At 42.3% G+C, this 20,397-nt stretch overlaps 1 protein-coding gene across 13 annotated transcripts in view; it reads left to right on the plus strand.

The window, feature by feature from the left end:
* zmynd8 (zinc finger, MYND-type containing 8) overlaps positions 1 to 20,397 on the plus strand; it is a 93,435-nt gene that overhangs the window by 43,854 nt on the left and 29,184 nt on the right. For 8 of the 13 annotated variants that reach the window (XM_068000330.1, XM_068000338.1, XM_068000341.1 and 5 more), the window contains exons 4-8: positions 4,608 to 4,826; positions 5,505 to 5,618; positions 13,869 to 13,961; positions 15,198 to 15,285; positions 19,915 to 19,985. In XM_068000330.1, the coding sequence (XP_067856431.1) occupies positions 4,608 to 4,826; positions 5,505 to 5,618; positions 13,869 to 13,961; positions 15,198 to 15,285; positions 19,915 to 19,985 (585 nt within the window). The remainder of the gene's footprint in view (positions 1 to 4,607; positions 4,827 to 5,504; positions 5,619 to 13,868; positions 13,962 to 15,197; positions 15,286 to 19,914; positions 19,986 to 20,397) is intronic. The other 5 variants (XM_068000336.1, XM_068000343.1, XM_068000331.1 and 2 more) reach the window with 4 other exon arrangements.

Raw genomic sequence — 20,397 nt, forward strand, 5'->3', positions numbered from 1 at the left:
TCATTGAACCAGGGCTGATCCCCTGGCTTGTTGGTAATAGTAGAATGAGAAATATGCCGGGCCATTGAGGTTACAGATTGTGCTGGAATACAATTCTGCTGCTGCTGCTGATGGCCCACAGTGCCTCATGGATGCCCAGTTTTGAGCTGCTAGATCTTGGACCCAACCCTTTTACAAGAAAAATATAATGAATATCTCAAATCCTCTATTTACATCAGCTCGGTGCTATGGCCACACTCAACATAACCTTTTAATGTATTTTGCCTCCCATCTGCGCTCTCCAAACTTGTGTTGTCAGTAGTAGACACTTTTTTTCTGAACATGAACACTCATGTATCCTGCTGAATATAGGCTGTATTGCCCCATAGCTAGAAAATCACTAATTTGCAGTGAATCCTTAAGCTGCCTTTTATTTTATTTTTTTGACTTTCCCCTCCCCCAAAATGCCACCTAAGCAGTCACACTATAGTGTTTTCCTGCACTATAAGCCATGTATAAGAATTGTCATTTGGACTTGTACACTCAACACTTTTCTTACTTCTCTTCCACATGCGCTGGTAAGGTTTAATGTTTTTTATGCAGACCTATCTATACACTATCATGAGCATTCTTTTTTAAAAAAACAAGTGAAATGTTAACCAATTATTTCAGTATCTTTAATTAGGCCAATATGGGACTTAGACACATGGGGCATGATTTTAAAAGGAAAAGACAGGTGGGTTGGGGGCAGGGGTGGCATTCAAAATCGCAACCATTTCGCACCCGCCTCCAACCTTCCCACTTCCGGTTTTCACCGGGGCAGGACAAGGGGTGGGCGACCAACCCGCTCCCAGGAGACGGGTTGGTGATTAAAACCTTTCAAGGAGGCTGCGGGACTCCATTTTTCCAGTTTCCAATTTCAACCCCTGGGGGCCGGGATTCCTCGGCCTTCTCTTTTACGCCATGTGAAAGGAGGCGAAAAGGCTCAAAACTAACAGATATGTGCCTTTCTGGCACAGGTTGTGGGCCCGGAGGGGCAAGAGTGTTTTCCCCCAGGCCCAACAAGCCTACTGGCAGCGACCCCTCTTCCCCCCCCCCCCCCCAAAGAATCGCAGACCCCTCTTCCCCCCCCCCCAAACGATCGTGGACCCCCTCCCCCCCCCCCAACGACTGTGGACCCCTCGATCCCTCCCCCCATGACTGAAGACCCCCCTCTACACCCCCCCCCCCCACTCCCCGTGCCCACCCATGCCCTGCACCCCCCCTCCCCTCCCCAAATCCATACAAACAAAGACTTACCTGAACACGTCCTCTCCCTGGCTGCTCTCCCATCTGACTGAGGCCAGCCTGTCAATTGGGCCGGTCAGTCGGACAGCAAACCGACAAACAAAAATAAAAGATGTCAAAATCATAAGGACGTCCAGGAAACCAGTACTTCCAGGTTTCCCGTCCGCAATTTGACCCCCCCCGCCCCCTTCCCGGCTCGGGATCAAAATCACGCCCATGCTCTATAGTGTAGGAAAAAGGCAGAGTGAGAGATTGGGGAGGTGGGGTGGGGGCTGGTGGTATAGTGGTTTACTACAGCCAACATAAGGCAATCTTTTTTTGTAAATTTGTTTCATAATTCTGACTAAATCTAGTTTCATTAAACCTTTAATGGCAGTATTTTTTTTTCTGTTGCTTTTGTAATTAAGCCACTCTGTAGAACAGTTATACATTTTAAAAAAAGAAACTTGCTGTTGGAACTTCTATCTTTTTCTCTCCCCTTCTCTTCCTTCCAACTTTCTCCTGCTCTCACAAAGAAAGTTAAGCCTGGATTTTCTGATTTGGTTATTTTAACGCAGGTGATAACCAGCTGGTGTTAAAATAATGCTGATTGGGAAACTAGGCTTATGTATCGCAAAACAATTCAAACGATTATTTTACCTTTTTTCCATTCATGGATAGGTTTTCTGGACGTCTTTCTTAATTGTGTATATAATATTCATCATACTTCAGTGATTTTTTTTTGAGTTTATACAATGGATGTTGTCTTCGAGCACATTGGCACCACCAGCTGAGTACAGTAAACCTCAGAACTTTTAAAAGCAAAAGACACTTGTGTGCCGCAGCCCATATTTTCAGTTTATTGGTGGGGGGTGGTGCTGTGAATAAAATTGTTTTCTTTTTGACTGTGGTGCCACCTGAGGGAGGATTTGTGGAGATGAGTATAACTTGAGGAGTTTATGCATATTACGGGAGGGAGAAAATGCAATAATCATGAGCTCTGGTGGAACATGCTTTTAATTTGTGAAAATTTGCCTTGCAAAGAAATTTTGAATGCGCTATCTTCACTTCAATTTGAGTAACCACCTCAAATTGTCAAGTTGGATAACAGCTTACTGCCATATTCCTGGGCTAATAACCTTTGCATCGCACTGAGTCCACATCCTAGGCTTCTCAGTAATTTCCAAAATTTGTTGCAACAATAGGTATCCGTCATGTCAGAATGCTGTATGGCAGTCTGTAACGACCAGAATACCCTGACTGCAACCACATTGTCAGAATGTGACTGATAAACCCCCACCAGGTGTATGGAAAATTCTTGGCCAAATTGTAGTAACATCATTCAATGCTAAAGGAAGAATGAATTATTGGACACAGAATGCCAGAGTCCATCCATTGTAGAAATGGAATATTTCTTCCAATTAACCAGCTGAATGGGGCAAAAACGGCCATCTTCAAAATATTTTAGCTTGTGACATCTTAGAACTCATTCGTAAAGTCAACAACAACTTGCATTTATATAGAGCCTTTAACATAGTTAAACATCCGAAGGCACTTCACAGTAGCGCTATCAGACAAAATTTGACACCGAGCCACATAAGGAGATATTAGGACAGGCCAAATAGGCAATTTTTAAGCAGCGTCTTAAAGGAAGAGAGAGATAGAGATGATTAAGGAGGGAGTTCCAGAGCTTAGGGCCTAGACAGATGAAGGCACGGCCGCCAATGGTGGGGCGAAGGAAATCAGGGACGCACAAGAGGCCAGAATTGGAGGAACGCCGAGTTCTCGGAGGGTATAGAGGTAGGGAGGTTACAAAGATAGGAAGGGGTGAAGCCATGGAGGGATTTGAACACTAGGATGAGAATTGGAGGTGTTGCTGGACCAGGAGCCAATGTAGATCAGCAAGCTCACGGGTGATGGGAGAACGTGCCTTAGTACGAGTTAGGATACGGGCAGCAGAGTTTTTGGTGAGCTCAAGTTTACAGAGGGTGGAAGATGGGATGCCGGCCAGGAGAGCATTGAAATAGTCGACTCGGGAGGTAACAAAGACATCGATGAGGATTTCAACAGCAGATGGGCTGAGGCAGGGGCGGAGATGGAGGTGGAAGTAGACGATCTTGGTGATGGAGGGGATATGGGATTAGAAGCTCAGTTCAGGGTCAAATAGAATTCTGAGGTTGCGAGAAGTCTGGTTCAGCCTGAGTAAATGGCCAGGAAGGGAGATGGAATCGGAGGCTAGGGAACGGAGTTTGTGGCAGGGGTTGAAGACAATAGCAAGTTATAGGTCGGTAAATTTTTCACATTCAGCTGGTTACTGGGATATTCTCACTTAATCTACTGTTTTGACTTTTGGGCAAAGTTTTTCAAATACCCTTTTTAGGTGCTAGGTTTTCTGGTTTGAACATTTACTTGATCAATACTGACTTAGTAGTGTTGTTAAAATGCAGAACAATAATTGTGAGCCTCAGGCAAAATCTGACTGATGGCTCAATGAGCCCTACCTAAATTGAATGGGGTTAATGGTCCTTGCAGGTGTCGTAATGATTGACTGCCAGATGACCAAGAGTTGGAGGGGGCACCATAATTAAATACATTGAACGCCAGCAGTTGTTTTCTAGGGCAGGCACCAGAAAACTGCCTTTTCTTTTTTAAAAAAAACATAATGGTGGCTTTGGTGAACTCTGGTGAGAGGGACATAAGTAATGTTGCACAGAACGTATATGTTAGTATGCACTGATAATATTGGTACAGTATTTCTAAGTAAATCTAGTTGGTTTGAATATTTTTAGTATTGTTAAATGCAGTAGATTTGAGATGTATTAACATTGATGTAGTGTAATTAGAATACCGGTACTTGTTAGGTATCGAATTGCTTATTCAGATGGAAGGGTTTCTGTTACATTTTCACAAAAAAAATCTATAAATTTTCACTGCAAGTTTTTCTGAATATTAAAATCAATAAACACAATTGGGCATTGCCTTCTGTCCTTTTTTCTCTGTCTCAATAGTGCAAATATCAGTAACCTTTACTACTTTTGTCTATTTTGTAATCTTTTGTCTTGCAAGACTAATGTATGGAAAATTAAGTGCATGTCTTGGAAGTATAGAGCACAATTGCCTGAATCACTGAATTTTATGCGACTTGCTTCTTAAAAAAAGCAAGCTTGTCACTAATTTGTCATCTTCTGAATATCTTGTACTATTCTGGCAACCTTGTCAATAGACAGTTGTTACTGTTGCATCCCTAACCATCTGGTGTTCGGGATGAGAAGCCTAACAGAACTGGTATTTTTTTTGCACCCTAACAATTGCTGATCATCCCATTTTGAAACCAAGCCTGTTTCTCTTGCCTGCCATTTCAGTTGACACTTAGACGTGGTCCCTTTGCTTCTATGAAGCAGCCATTCACCAAAGACCTTCTTCATGTTGTACCACAGGATGGTCGAAATGACTTCTATTGCTGGGTGTGCCACCGGGAGGGCCAGGTTCTGTGCTGCGAGCTCTGTCCTCGTGTCTACCATGCAAAGTGTTTAAAACTGAACGCTGAACCGGAAGGGGACTGGTTCTGTCCAGAATGTGAGGTATGGTAAAAGATAGTTAAAACTATGGTGAGGGAAATGGGCATGAATTTGTTCAAATTCATTCTTTTATTAAGAAAGTGGGATTTTTTTTTGATTATATGTGATAAATTTGGTTAAAAGACGCATGTAGCCACTATTCCTGGGGTAAGGTTCATCAATAACACAAACTGGTATGGATACAGGGAACTGACTGAGTTGCTAAGAACATGATTAGCTTTCTGTAAGCTTGGTAGAACATATGTATATTACATCATTAACCCTTTGAGTAATAAAGGTAGATTTTTAATCAAAGAATTCTCTAATTTTCTTTTCCTAAGCTCCAGGTTTTATAGTTTTATTAATTTCTCTAATTGTACTTTTATAATCAGCAGCTTTAGAAGCTGGCAGAGATATATAATTCAAGAAGTTTTTCAAAGGGTTAATGCAATATCTTGGTGTTAAACCTGCTGGCTTTGGCCTTGTTTGGTATCCTTGCCATTCAGACCGTTGTGCAGTTCATGAGTAAAAGGAATGTCTGTCTGAAGATTAATATTGGGCTCCCTGGAAGGCTGCATTCGACCGGCATGACGTGTTCTTATTCTGCTGAGGTGGTTCTGCAGCTGATGTGAAGTTTGTACCCAAAACATCCAACGTTAAGCAGATTTGTTTTTAATTATTTTAAATCTGTTTGCTTCACAGAAAATCACGGTCGCTGAATGTATTGAGACTCAGAGTAAAGCTATGACTATGCTCACTATAGATCAGTTGTCTTATCTGCTGAAATTTGCACTACAGAAGATGAAGCAGCCAGGAGTAAGTAAAAATGGCAATGCTCTGAACTCCTCCTCTGTGTTGTTTCTCCCTTGTGATTTCCCCATGTGACATGCTGCTGATGTCAGCTGGGCTCTTTGGTGGAGGCTCTTGAGTATTAGTAAGATGATTTTTCACACCGCAGGGAGAGAAGAAACTAAATGTGTGGAAAAAGCTAATTTATACAGCTAAATATTACAAATGATACATAGGAACATAGGAACAGGAGTAGGCCATTCAGCCCCTCGTGCCTGCTCCACCATTTGATAAGATCATGGCTGATCTGTGATCTACCCGCCTTTGGCCCATATCCCTTAATACCTTTGGTTGCCAAAAAGCTATCTATCTCAGATTTAAATTTAGCAATTGAGCTAGTAACAATTGCCGTTTGCGGAAGAGTGTTCCAAACTTCTACCACCCTTTGTGTGTAGAAATGTTTTCTAATCTCGCTCCTGAAAGGTCTGGCTCTAATTTTTAGACTGTGCCCCCTACTCCTAAAATCCCCAACCAGCGGAAATAGTTTCTGTCTATCTACCCTATCTGTTCCCCTTAATATCTTATAAACTTTGATCAGATCACCCCTTAACCTTCGAAACTCTAGAGAATACAACCCCAATTTGTGTAATCTCTCCTCGTAACTTAACCCTTGAAGTCCGGGTATCATTCTAGTAAACCAACGCTGCACTCCCTCCAAGGCCAGTATGTCCTTCCGAAGGTGCAGTGCCCAGAATTGCTCACAGTACTCCAGGTGCGGTCTGACCAGGGTTTTGTATAGCAGCAGCATAACTTCTGCCCCCTTGTACTCTAGTCCTCTAGATATAAAGGCCAGCATTCCATTAGCCGTACTGATTATTTTCTGCACCTGTTCATGACACTTCAATGATCTATGTACCTGTACCCCTAAGTCCCTTTGGACATCCACTATTTTTAACTTTTTACCATTTAGAAAGTACCGTGTTCTATCCTTTTTTGATCCAAAGTGGATGACCTCACATTTGTCTACAATGAATTCCATTTGCCACAGTTTTGCCCATTCACCTAATCTATCAATATCACTTTGTAATTTTATGTTTTCATCTCCACTGCTTACAATGCCACCAATCTTTGTGTCATCGGCAAACTTAGATATGAGACTTTCTATGCCTTCATCTAAGTCGTTAATAAATATTGTGAATAATTGAGGCCCCGAGACAGATCCCTGTGGGACTCCACTAGTCACATCCTGCCAATGTGAGTACCTACCCATTATCCCTACTCTCTGTCGCCTTTCGCTCAGCGAACTTCCTAACCAAGTCCGTACTTTTTCCTCGATTCCATGGGCTTCTATCTTAGCTAACAGTCTCTTATGTGGGACCTTATCAAATGCCTTCTGGAAGTCCATATAAATAACACCCATTGACATTCCCCTGTCCACTACTTTAGTCACCTCTTCAAAAAATTCAATCAGGTTTGTCAGGCACGACCTACCTTTCACAAATCCACTGATTAACTGAAAATTCTCGAGGTGTTCAGTCACCCTATCCTTAATTATAGACTCTAGCATTTTCCCCACAACAGATGTTAGGCTAACTGGTCTACAATTCCCCGGTTTCCCTCTCTCTCCTTTCTTAAAAAGCGGAGTGATGTGCAATTTTCCAATCCAGAGGGACAGTTCCTGAATCTAGAGAACTTTGAAAGATTATAGTTAGGGCATCTGCAATGTGCTCACCTACTTCCTTTAAAACCCTGGGATGGAAACCATCTGGTCCTGGGGATTTGTCACTCTTTAGTGCTATTATTTTCTTCATTACTGTTGCTTTACTTATGTTAATTTTATCGAGTCCCTGTCCCCGATTCAATATTAGTTTTCTTGGGATTTCCGGCATGCCATCCTCTTTTTCTACTGTAAATACTGATGCAAAGTAATCGTTCAACATGTTTGCCATTTCCCCATTGTCAATGACAATATCCCCACTTTCAGTTTTTAAGGGGCCAACACTGCTCCTGACCACCCTCTTTTTCCTAATGTAACTATAAAAGTTCTTCGTATTGGTTTTGATATCCCTTGCAAGTTTCTTTTCATACTCTCTTTTTGTAGCCCTTACTATCTGTTTTGTGACCCTTTGTTGATCTTTGTATCTTTCCCATTCGCCAGGATCTGTGCCATTTTTTGCCTTTTTGTATGCCCTTTCCTTATGTCTTATACTGTCCCTTACCTCTCTAGTTGTCCATGGCTGTTTTTTTTTTGGCAAGTGGAGTTCTTGCCCCTCAGGGGTATAAACCGATTCTGTATCACGTTAAATGTTTCTTTAAACATTTCCCACTGATCATCAGTCGTTTTACCCATTAACAGATTTGCCCAGTTTACTGTCTCTGTCTCATCCCATTGAAGTCGGCCTTACCCAAGTCTAGAATCTTAGCAGCTGATTCACTTTTTTCCCTTTCAAACACTACATTGAACTCGATCATGTTATGATTGCTATTGGATAGATGTTCGCATACAGTTAAGCCGTTAACTAAACCTGGTTCATTACTCATTACTAAATCTAGTACGGCTTGCCCCCTTGTTGCCTCTAGGACATACAATATCTTAAAGTTATTAGAAATTAAGACAAATTGAAGCAGCTGTTTTAATAGAAATGCACATGAACAAAGTATCAAATACAACACTGAATACTAGTCTTTAAATGGAGTGGTTTTCAAAAGTCAAAAATTGCAGAAGCTTCTTGGTCACCATATGTAATTAGTCCTTGTGTTGAGAGAGAAGTCAGAGCTGCTAGTCACTCAAAACACGAGGCACCTCTATATTTAATATGCCTTCCTTTGACCGCAATACTTGCACGAAGACCCTCTACCTACGTGTGCCTCATTTTATGCTTTGTTTAATGGCTCCACCTCCAACTTGCAGTAGCCACAGAAGTTGTCCACTTTCTGAGCATGCTGTCCCAGAGCTAAAAAAAACTGCCACAGCTTCCATTTGCAATCATATTATTATAGTAGGTACAGCACAGATAAAGGCCAATTGGCCGACTGTGCCTGTGCCGGCTCTTTGAAAGTGCTATCCAGTTAGTCCCATTCCCCTGCTCTTTCCTCATAGCCCTTTAAATGTTTTCCCTTTAAGTATTCAAACAATTCCCTTTTGAAAGTTGCTATTGAATCTGTTTCCACCACCCTTTCAGGCAGTGCATTCCAGGTCATTACAACTCGCTACATACAAGAAAAGGTTTCCTCATGTCGCCTCTGGTTCTTTTGCCAATCACCTTAAATCTGTGTCTTCTGGTTACCGACCCTTCTGCCACTGGAAACAATTTCTTCTTCCTTACTCTACCAAAACCGCTCATGATTTTGAACACCTCTATCAAATCTCCCCTTAACCTCCGTTGTTCTAAAGAGAACAACTCCAGCTTCTCCAGTCTTTCCACGTAACTGAAGTCCCTCATCCCTGGCACCATTCTAGTAAATCTCTTCTGCACCCTCTCTAAGGCCTTGACATCCTTCCTGAAGTGTGGTGCCCAGAATTGAACACAGTACTCCAGCTGAAGCCTAACCAGTGTTTTATAAAGGTTTAGCATAACTTCCTTTTGTACTATTTGCCTCTATTAATAAAGCTCAGGATCCCATATGCTTTTTTAACAGCCTTCTCAAATTGACTTCTACCTTCAAAGATGTGTGAATGTAAACCCCCAGGTCTCTCTGTTTCTGCATCTCCTTTAAAATTGTACCATTTAGTTTATGTTGCCTCTCCTCGTTCTTCCTACGAAAATGCATCATTTCCCTCTTCTCTGTCTTTAAATTTCATCTGCCACGTGTATGCCTATTTCACCAGTCTATCTACATCCTCCTGAAGTCTGTTACTATCCTCCACATTGTTTACTACATTTCCGAGTTTCGTGTCATCTGCAAACTTTGAAATTATACCCTGTATACCCAAGTCCAGGTCATTCATATATATCAAAAGGAGCAGTGGTCCTAATACTGACCCCTGGAGAACACCACTGTATACTTCCCACCAGTCTGAAAAACAACCGTTCACCACTACTCTCTGCTTTCTGCCCCCTAGCCAATTTTGTATCCACGCTGCCACTGTCCCTTTAATCCCATGGGCTTCAATTTTGCTAACAAGTCTATTATGTGGTACTTTATCAAATGCCCTTTGAAAGTCCATATACACAACATCAACCGCATTACCCTCATCAACCCACTCCGTTACATCATTAAAGAACTCAATCAAGTTAGTCAAACACGATTTTCCTTTAACAAATCCGTGATGACTTTCATTTATTAGCCCATACTTTTCCAAGTGCCAATTAATTTTGTCCTGGATAATTGTCTCTAAAAGTTTACCCACCATCGATGTTAGGCTGACTGGCCTGTAATTGCTGGATTTATCCCTCCTTTTTTGAACAGGGGTGTAACATTTGCAATCCTCCGGCACCATCCTCTAAGGAGGATTAGAAGAATGTGGCCAGAACCTTTCAATTTCCACCCTTACTTCCCTCAGTAATCTAGGATGCATCCCATCTGGACCAAGTGACTTTAAAAACATCAGAACATAAGAAAAAGGAGCAGGAGTCGGTCATATGACCTCGAGCCTGCTCCACCATTCAATAAGATCATGGCTGATCTTTGACCTTAACTCCACTTTCTCGCCCGATCCCCATATTCCTTGATTCCCTTCGTGTCCAAAAATCTGATCTCAGTCTTGAATATACTCAACGACTGAGTATCCACAGCCCTCTGGGATAGAGAATTCCAAAGATTCACAACCCTCTGAGTGAAGAAATTCCTCCTCATCTCAGTCCAAATGGCCGACCCCCTCGTTCTAGGCTCTTCAGCCAAGGGAAACAACCTCTCAGCATCTACCCTGTCAAGCCCTCTCAGAATCTTATGTTTCAATGAGATCACCTCTCATTCTTCTAAACTCCAGAGAGTATAGGCCCATTCTACTCAATCTCTCCTCGTAGGACAACCCTCTCATCACAGGAATCAATCTAATGAACCTTCATTGCACCGCCTCTATGGCAAGTATATCCTTCCTTAGATAAGGAGACCAAAACTGTACACAGTACTCCAAGTGTGGTCTTACCAAAGCCCTGTACAATTGCAGCAAGACTTCCTTACCCTTGTACTCCAACACCCTTGCAATAAAGGCCAACGTACCATTTGCCTTCCTAATTGCTTGCTGTACCCGCAGGTTAACTTCCTGTGTTTCGTGTACAAGGACACCCAAATCTCTCTAACCACCAACATTTAATACCATTTTTAAAAATATCTGTTTTTCTATTCTTTCTACCAAAGTGATTAACCTCACATTTTCCCACATTATACTCCATCTGCCACCTTCTTTTCCACTCACTTAACCTGTCTATATCCCTTTGCAGACTCTTTGTGTCCTCCTCACAGCTTACTTTCCCACCTAGCTTTGTATCGTCAGCAAACTTGGATACATTACACTCAGTTCCTTCATCTAATTCATTGATATAGATTGTAAATAGCTGAGGTCGAAGCCCTGATCCTTGCCCCACCCCACTAGTTACAGCCTGCCAACCTGAAAATGACCCATTTAATCTTTGAGTACTGCCAATCTTTTAGGTACCTCCTCTTTATCTGTTTTTATCCTAGCCATAATCGCTACTACCTCCTTCTTTACAGCTACAATGGCAGCATCCTCTTCCCTAGTGAAGATGGATGCAAGGTATTCATTTAGTACCTCAGCCATGCCCTCTGCCTCCACAAGAAGATCTCTTTTTTTGTCGCTAATCGGTCCCACCCTTCCTTTTGACTGCCGTTTTACTATTTATATATTTATAGAAGACTTTTGGGTTCCCTTTTATGTTGGCCGCTAACTATTCTCATACTCTTTCTTTGCCCCTCTTATTCCCTTTTTTTACATCTCCTCTGTACTTTCTGGATTCAGCCTGGTTCTCTACTGTATTATGAACCTTACATTTGTCATAAGCCTCCTTTTTCTGTTTCATTTTAATCTCTATATGTTTAGTCATCCAGGGAGCTCTAGCTTTGGATGCTCTTCCTTTCCCCCTTGTAGGAATGTGTCTACTCTGTACCAGAACCAAATCCACCTGGAAGGCCTCCCATTGTTCAATTACTGTTTTGCCTACCAATTTTTGATTCCAATCCACCTGGGTAAGATCCCTTTTTAACTCCACTGAAGTTTGCCCTCCTCCAGTTAAGCATTTTCACATTTGATTGTTCCTTGTCCTATTCTAAACCTAATATTATGATCACTGTTCTCCAAATGCTCCCCCACTGATACATGCTTCCTTACTGAAACATGCTCCACCTGCCCCACTTCATTCCCAAGAGGTTCCTGGTTGGGCTGGAAACACACTTCTTGAACACATTTCAGGAATTTCTTCCCCTCTAAACCCTTTATGCTGTTACTGTCCCAGTCTATAATGGGATAATTGAAGTCCCCCATTATCATTGCTCTATAGTTCTTGCATCTTTCTGTAATTTGCCTGCAAATTTATCTCCTTCCCAGTATTTGGTGGCCGATAGTACACACACAGTAGTGTAATAGCTCCTCTATTGTTCCTTAATTCTAATCAAATAGATTCTGTGTTTGACCCCTCAACTACATCATCCTTTTTCAGTGCTATAATAGTTTCTTTGATCAGTACTGCAATCACACCTCATTTCTTTCCTTCCCTATCTTTCTTGAATAACTTGTAGCCAGGAATATTAAGTACCCAATCCTCCTTCTTTGTGCCAGGCCTCTGTTATTGCCACTATATCATTGTCCCATGTGGCAACTTGAGCTTGCAGCTCACCAAACTTATTTACCACGCTACGTGCATTTATGCAGATGCACTCCAATCTCATCTTAGACTGCCTCGCATTTGTCCCCTGTCTGATCCCTCCTATTTTTGAACTATTCTTTACCCTCGTGTTACTTGTCCCTCCCAGTCCTCTGTGCACCTTGTTTCTCCTTTCTAATGTTTCATCCTGGAGCCCACCCCCCTGCCAAATTAGTTTAAACCCTTCCCCACATCACCAGTTTACCTCTCTGTGAGGACGTTGGTCCCAGCTCTGTTGAGGTGCAACCCGTCCACCTTGAACAGATCCCTCCTGCCTCAGAACTGGTCCCAATGGCCCAGGAATCTGAAGCCCTCCCTCCTGCACCATTACTCCAGCAAGCATTAACCTGTCTTATCCTACTATTCCTATACTCACTAGCATGTGGCACTGCAAGTAATCCAGAGATTACTACCTTTGAGGTCCTGCTTTTTAACTTCCTTCCTAGCTCCTGAAACTCTGACTGCAGGACTTCAACCCTTTTCTTTCCTATGTCATTGGTTCTCACATGGACCACGCCTTCTGACTGTTCTCCTTCCCTCATCAAAATGTTCTGCACCCTCTGTGATGCCCTTTACACTGGCACCAGGGAGGCAACACACCATGCGGGACTCACTGTGCAGAAATGCCTGTCCATCCCCTACAACAATTGCATTTCTTTTGCCTCCCTGTGCAGCCGAGTCTCCCATGGTGCCGTGGATTTGTTCCTGACTGCACTCCCCCCAGGTGTCAACCCTCTCTCTAGTATTCAACAAATGCCATGTTTTCAGAGGCTAATGATATCTTTGGGTAAATTTCTCCCTTTCTTTTCTTTCTGTCACCTTTTTTACCCTTTTCTATTCCTCTGCAACCAAGAGAATGGGTGCATGACCTCCTCCAAGGCTGCTGTCAGTGGCTGTTTTCGCTGAGCTCTTCAGGAATCACGATGAATCATCCAGCTGAGATTCTCCACTCCAATTTTAATTGTCTTTCTCTTCTTGCTCTCAGTTCCTGACGGGAAATGTTGAAATGATTGTTTGGCACGTGTCAAGGGAACATAAACCTATATCTAGCCCTGCTTCATGGCACTGAGCATTGATATAGAGCACTGACCATCCCACCTTTATGCGAGGGAACTTTAATTATGGTTAAGGCAATGATTTATCATTACTCAGATCCATTCAGAATGTAGCATTTTCACTGCCTCCAGAACTTTATATGCAAAATTGCAATACTTGGGTAGCAAGCTGTGCTAAATGTAGTAATTTGTGGGATTTGTTGGGGATGTCATGTCATGACTAATCATTTGCCTTAATGATGGAGCAGTTATGCTGCAGCTTTCATCTGGAAATGAAATGAAAATCCTGCTTGAAAAGGGAAATGAAAACTGTACCTTTTTAATATTTATTTAAACATTCATTTCATTACTGAACATTCCTTTCAAATCGCTTCTTAAAATACTGTGCTGCTTTTTAACAGACTGAGCCGTTCCAGAAGCCAGTTTCATTAGAACAGCATCCTGATTATGCAGAATATATCTTCCATCCAATGGACATTTGCACACTAGAAAAGGTAGGTCAGGTGTGTGAGACTCTCTTGACTTGTGTAGCTACTGGAGAGTCTCCACTAGTCTTGGCTCTCTTGTCTGTATTCTGTTCATCTTTGATTTTCACCTGTTTTGTTTTGTTTTTTCTTTTCTTCCTATTTTTTTAATTGTCTCACTTTCTCTCTTTTTATTCCGTTTTTCTTTTCCCTATTTTACATTTTAAGCTTATGAAGTTTTCATCTAGAAAGGTTATCTCAATCCTGTACCTCACATATTTTATTTAAATATTTTATTTTTAATGACAATTTAGTTTGTTTCTGTCTGGTGCCATCCAATGGAAGGGCTTGGGTATGACAACACTGTACTTTTGTAAACTTGCTCAGTAGCAAGAATTTGCACAGTAGCATTTCTTGCTCAAGGCCAGGTGTCCTAAAGTAGATGGTATTTTATTTTCAGTGTTTACTGATTTTTGATTTTTGCCTGAAAATTGGAACTTGGCAAGCTGTGCAACTTGCAATTATTGAGTCTTGAGATTTGGTTCTAAACACGTTTGTTAGCTGCACAGGATAGTAGTGTCTGATGAAACCTGTTTTTTTTTCCACCTTGTCTCCTCCACAATACTCCATGAAAAAAGTAGAAACATTCATTTGATTTAAAAGAATTTTAAAAACCATAAAACAAGGTAAAGAGGTAGGCATGTTTTTTGTTGCTGAATTTGATGCAAAAAATTGCTCATCAGTCAGAGGTCACTTGCCAGGCCTCTCCCAAATTTTATTTTTTTTGGTCATTGCACAGCATGTTTTGTATTTGAATTGAGTGGCTTGACTTCTCCGTCAAGCAAACTGCCTGTCACAAACCAGGCATTTGTTGAAACGAGGTATCCAGTTAAATTGGGTCATGATTTCTGTGAGCAAAGCTCATTCTTAACCCTTTTATGTACTGTACCAGAATTAAAGAAACCAATACCAAGCGGAATCTTAGACAAAATGCTTCATTTTGTTTTTGACGCAGCCCTGTCACATGCCTCACTCTTCAATATGAGAATTTGAACAACCTGTCTGAATTTGTACTTTTGGCTAGTGACATCCCCTAACCAAGTTGTAGTGTATCCCTTCTTGGTCAACTGCTCGATCAATCAGACACATTAACCATGTTCTCATTAAAGATGGGCTGCATTATATGGACTTTTGCATTTTCCAGGGTGGTTATCACATTATACAGAATGATGCATTTGCCACTACTGAGTGTTTCTGTTTTTTCAGAATGTCAAGAAGAAGATGTATGGTTGCACTGAGGCTTTCCTTGCTGATGTCAAGTGGATATTGCATAACTGCATCATATATAATGGTGGTAAATATCATGATCTGCTACTAGGAAACATGGTCCCCTTCTAACACTTTGAGGAACATGGCTTTTAGCAGTAACCTTTACTCTCCAGTTATTCACAGGTACCTGTAGTAAAGGAATGCCTGGTTTCTATAAGTCCCAGCATTAAATGATACGACTGGTAGTATATTGAAATAATTCATAGTTGTATTACTTTTAGAATAGACTGTAGGAAATAATCATTTTGTAATGTTTGGAAAAAGTATAATAATATCAATTGAAGTTCATTGATTGAAGTCAGGAGTGTGATGGAATACTCTCCACTTGCCTGGATGAGTGCAACTCCAACAACACTCAAGAAGCTCGACACCATCCAGGACAAAGCAGCCCACTTGATTGGCACCCCATCCACCATCCTGAACATTCACTCCCTTCACCACCGGCGCACTGTGGCTGCAGTGTGTACCATCCACAGGATGCACTGCAGCAACTTGCCAAGGCTTCTTCGACAGCACCTCCCAAACCCGCGACCTCTACCATCTAAAAGGACAAGGGCAGCAGGCACATGGGCACAACACCACCTACACGTTCCCCTCCAAGTCACACACCTTCCTGACTTGGAAATATATCGCCGTTCCTTCATCGTCGCTGGGTCAACATCCTGGAACTCCCTTCCTAACAGCACTGTGGGAGAACCTTCACACGGATTGCAGCAGTTCAAGAAGGCGGCTCACCACCACCTTCTCAAGGGCAATGAGGAATGGGCAATAAATGCTGGCCTTGCCAGCAACGCCCACATCCCATGAACGAATAAAAAAAAAGTTCAGCATCATAAAGTAATATCGTTCTGTAAGTGCATAGTTACACGTGCTCAAAGATTTGACCATTTGTCTTTTGATGGCATTTACACAAAGAGAACTAAACATACTCAGGAAATCTGCTGCAGAAAGTCACTTCATTTAAAAGGAAACTCTGAACTAATGTGATTTTAAATGTGAGGTGGATACCTTCACACAATCTGGAACTTTTCTGCCCTCCTTTCTCTGATAAAACTCTGGTCAGAGGCAGTTTGGGACTATACATATTGTGTACAATTTCCTTTGATATTGTGGAGTTTTACTAAGATGATGCTGTGAATGGGAATATTGCTGTAGATTTTTACAAAAACTCTACATTGTAGACAGAACCCTAAATGTAATCCTTACAAATTGCTGTTTGTTGATTAAATGGGACTCCTCCTGTGTACTAAGTTGGTGTGATACTGTACTATGTGCAGCCTGTCCACTACAATTTCATTGTGGTATGGTCTCCGTCCGTGCCCTTGGGAGCGAATTCTGCTTACTTTGGCAGATGGGAAATGATGTGCAAAATGGTAATTCATTGGCGGCTACAGACTATTTTCTCTCCTTTGATGTTGAGAGCCTTCTGGGATCTTGTCTGAGTGAGTGAGACTGGACAGTGAACATTAGCAAGCTATTTGACAATGGAGGGCATTGCAGTTCAGCCCAATCCTGTCCCCACTCACTGACCACACGTGTATTGTCTAGCAGAGAACATTGGATAGAACAACAAGAGTGGGAGCACTTGTTGTTTCTTTTTGTCTCCACTCCCCTCCCTTGCCAAGGGATAGTCCAGCAATTTTATTTTAAATTCACAAGCTTTCGGAGGCTACCTCCTTCCTCAGGTGAACGATGTGCCAAGGGAGACTGAGGCCAGTTACATAGTGCCTCTCTGCTGCTCTGGCTGAGATCTGCTATCTTGGTGCAGACTGAGGATTGAGCCTGGGTCCTTTCATGCGTGTGTGTGTGTGTTACACACCTGGAACATTTACCCACTGAGAGAGTGAAGGATAACCACTGACCAGTTTTGCAGCACATAGCAAGTAAATGGGACATGAGAGATACCAGGAAGTGTACATTTTGCTGTTATAAATATAGTCCTCCTTTGACTGAAGGGGATTTGAACTGGTTTAAAATGTGGGTTGTTTTATGTTGAGATGACCCGAGTCAACCTTTTTTCTCTAGCTAATTTTCTTCCTTCCTCTTGATGCTGAGTTGACTCTTTGCCAGGTGCCTTCTGTTACTTCACCAAGTTATTCATGTTTGAGCTTTGACATTGTCAGCAGGCTTGCTCCGAAGGTCACAGATGCAAGTCTTCAGCCAATTGGATTCGCTCCACCTCAAGAAATGGCTGAGTGCTTTGGACTCAGCAAAGACTATGGGCCCTGACAATATCCCGGCTGTAGTGTGGAAGACCTGTACTCCAGAACCAGCTGCGCCCTTAGCGAAGCTGTTCCATTACAGCTACAACACTGGCATCTACCCAACAATGTGAAAAATTGCCCAGGTATGTCCTTTTCACAAAAAGGACAAATCCAATCCAGTCAGTTACCGCCACATCAGCCTACTCCCAATCATCAGTAAAGTGATGGAAGGAGTCGTCAACAGTGCTATCAAGCAATGCTTATTCACCAATAACATGCTCACCGATGCTCAGTTTGGGTTCCGCCAGAACCATTCGGCTCCAAATCTCAATACAACCTTGGTCCAAACATGAACATGAGCTGAATTTCAGAGGTGAGGTGAAAGTGACTGCCTTTGACAACAAGGCAGCATTTGACAGAGTGTGACACCAAGGAGCCCAAGTAAATTTGAAGCCAATAGGGATCAGGAGAAACTCTCCAATGGAGTCATACCTGGCACTAGGGAAGATGGTTGTGGGAGCCAATCATCTCAGCTACAGGGCATCGCTGCGGAGTTCCTCAAAGCAGTATCCTAGGCCCAACTATCTTCATCTGCTTCATCGTCAATGACCTTCCCTCCATTATAAGTTCAGTAGTGTGGCTGTTCGCTGATGATTGCACAGTGTTCAGCTCCATTTGCAATTCCTCAGATAATGAAGCAGTCTCATGCCCGCCTGCAGCAAGACCTGGACAACATCCAGGCTTGGTCTGATAAGTGGCAAATAACATTCATGACACACAAGTGTCAGGCAATGGCCATCTTCAAAAAGAGAGATTCTAACCAGCTCCCTTTGACATTCAATGGCATTACCATCGCTAAGTCTCCCACCATCAACATCCTGGGAGTCATCATTGATCAGAAACTCAACTGGACCATCCACAAAATTTTATGGCCAATAGTGCAGGTCAGAGGCTGGGTATTCTTCATTGAGTGGCTCACCTCCTGACTCCCCAAGACTCTGTACCACCAACAAGGTACTATAAATGTAAGTTCTTCTTTGCCTTTAAGTCAGGAGTGTGATCGAATACTCCAACAACACTTAAGAAGCTAGACACTATCCAGGACAAAACAATCTGCTTGATCGTCACCCCATCCACTGGCTTAAACATCCACTCCCTCCACCATCGGCGTAGCGTAGCTGTAGTGTGTACTATCTAGAGGATGCACTGTAGCAATTCACCAAGGCTTCTTTGGCAACACCTCCCAGTGACTTCCACCACCTAGAAGGACAAGGGCAAGCAGTTGCATGGGAACACCATCACCTCCAAGTCACACACCATCTTGTCTTGGACATATATCGCCGTTCCTTCATTGTTGCAGGGTCAAAATCCTGGAACTTTGTACCTAACAGCATTCTAGGAGCACCTTCATCACATGGACTGCAGCAGTTCAAGAAGAATGCCCACCACCACCTTCTCAAGGGCATAGAAAGAGAGGCAACAAATGCCAGCCTTGCCAGCGAAGCCCAAATCCAAGGGTGAATAAAAAATAATTGACTACAAGAACCATAACATGCATTTCAGATCCTGTCCTCACCAATCTCCACACATGGACTTTCCATTGGGGGTTGCTGGTAACTGATTGAGTCAGGGAGAGGGGTGGGGGGAGGGAAAGTTCCTACTCGGAGTGCTCAGGTTGATTGTAGCGTCCTGTTGCCACTCCAGCTGAAGACAGCCAACCAAGCACAGACTCGGGAATATGGAACTTTCTTGACCTGTAGGACTCAACTACTCAACGGATAAACTCACCTGAAGGAATGAGGAGCTATAACCTCTTTTACTTGAAAATGGCAGTGCAATAAAATTGTGGGCCTGTTGTAAGCGTATTTTAAAGGTGGTCACACCTCCACTAAAGTGAGGAATTTTAGATGAATCTGTCAAGTGTTTGCATGCTTGCTTCCAGGCCCATTTGTATTTTTGAAGCAATATAAATAGTCCTGTGCATTTTTAATGTATTACACACACAAGTAATTTTTAAAAGCTCAATTTTCTGGCACTTTTTATCTCCCATTGTCAATCTGAGGAATGAAAGATCATTTTCAACGGTGCAGTGCAGTCTGCAAGAAAGAAAACACTTGGGGAACTCCCTGCTCTTTTTCGAAAAAGTGCCAAGGGATCTTTTATGTTCACCTGCACAGGCAGAAGGGTCTTCAACCTAATCTGTAAGGTGGCATTTCTGCTAATGCAGCACTCCCTTAGTACTGCACTTAAGTGTCCATGTAGATTGTACTCAACTGGAACCTATAACCGTCTGATTCAGAAACAAGAGTATTACCACTTAGCCAAGCTGACATGTAGTCAAAACACAATATCACAAATGTGCATTACAGTGTGTAGTTATTAGATGTAAACCATGTTATTGAATTAAATGTTAATACAGTACTTTGTTCTGTTTTTAAAGTCAATAATAGATTTTTGTATTGCAGCCAATCACAAATTAACAGCAACAGCAAAGGTGATCATTAAAATCTGCGAGCATGAAGTAAGTATAACAAGACAGTTGTATGGTGTCTTATCACAGCTGTACTTCTGGGTTTATTGCATTATTGAGGCAGCGCAGAGGGATCTTTTACTCTGGATCAAACATGTATTGTACCTAAACAAAAAAAAGCACACTGTTGAGTATAACCTTGCAGGTCATTCAGCATCTGAAAGAGAAAGCTAGGCTAACCTTCCTGGTGAGGTTTTTCATAAGAATCTGCTTTTCTCTTTCAGACACTCATAGAGTCATACAGCACGGATAGAGGCCCTTCGGCCCATCGTGTCCGCGCCGGCCATCAGCCCTGTTCATTTTCTGTTTTGTATTTCAGATTTCCAGCATTTGTGGTTTTTCTTATGTCAGTTGTACCTGTTATACTGAAGAAAGTAAGTGGTTTCAACCTAATGTGCTTTTT

The sequence above is a fragment of the Heptranchias perlo genome, chromosome 19, assembly GCF_035084215.1.
Source record: "Heptranchias perlo isolate sHepPer1 chromosome 19, sHepPer1.hap1, whole genome shotgun sequence".
Taxonomy (NCBI): Eukaryota; Metazoa; Chordata; class Chondrichthyes; order Hexanchiformes; family Hexanchidae; genus Heptranchias; species Heptranchias perlo.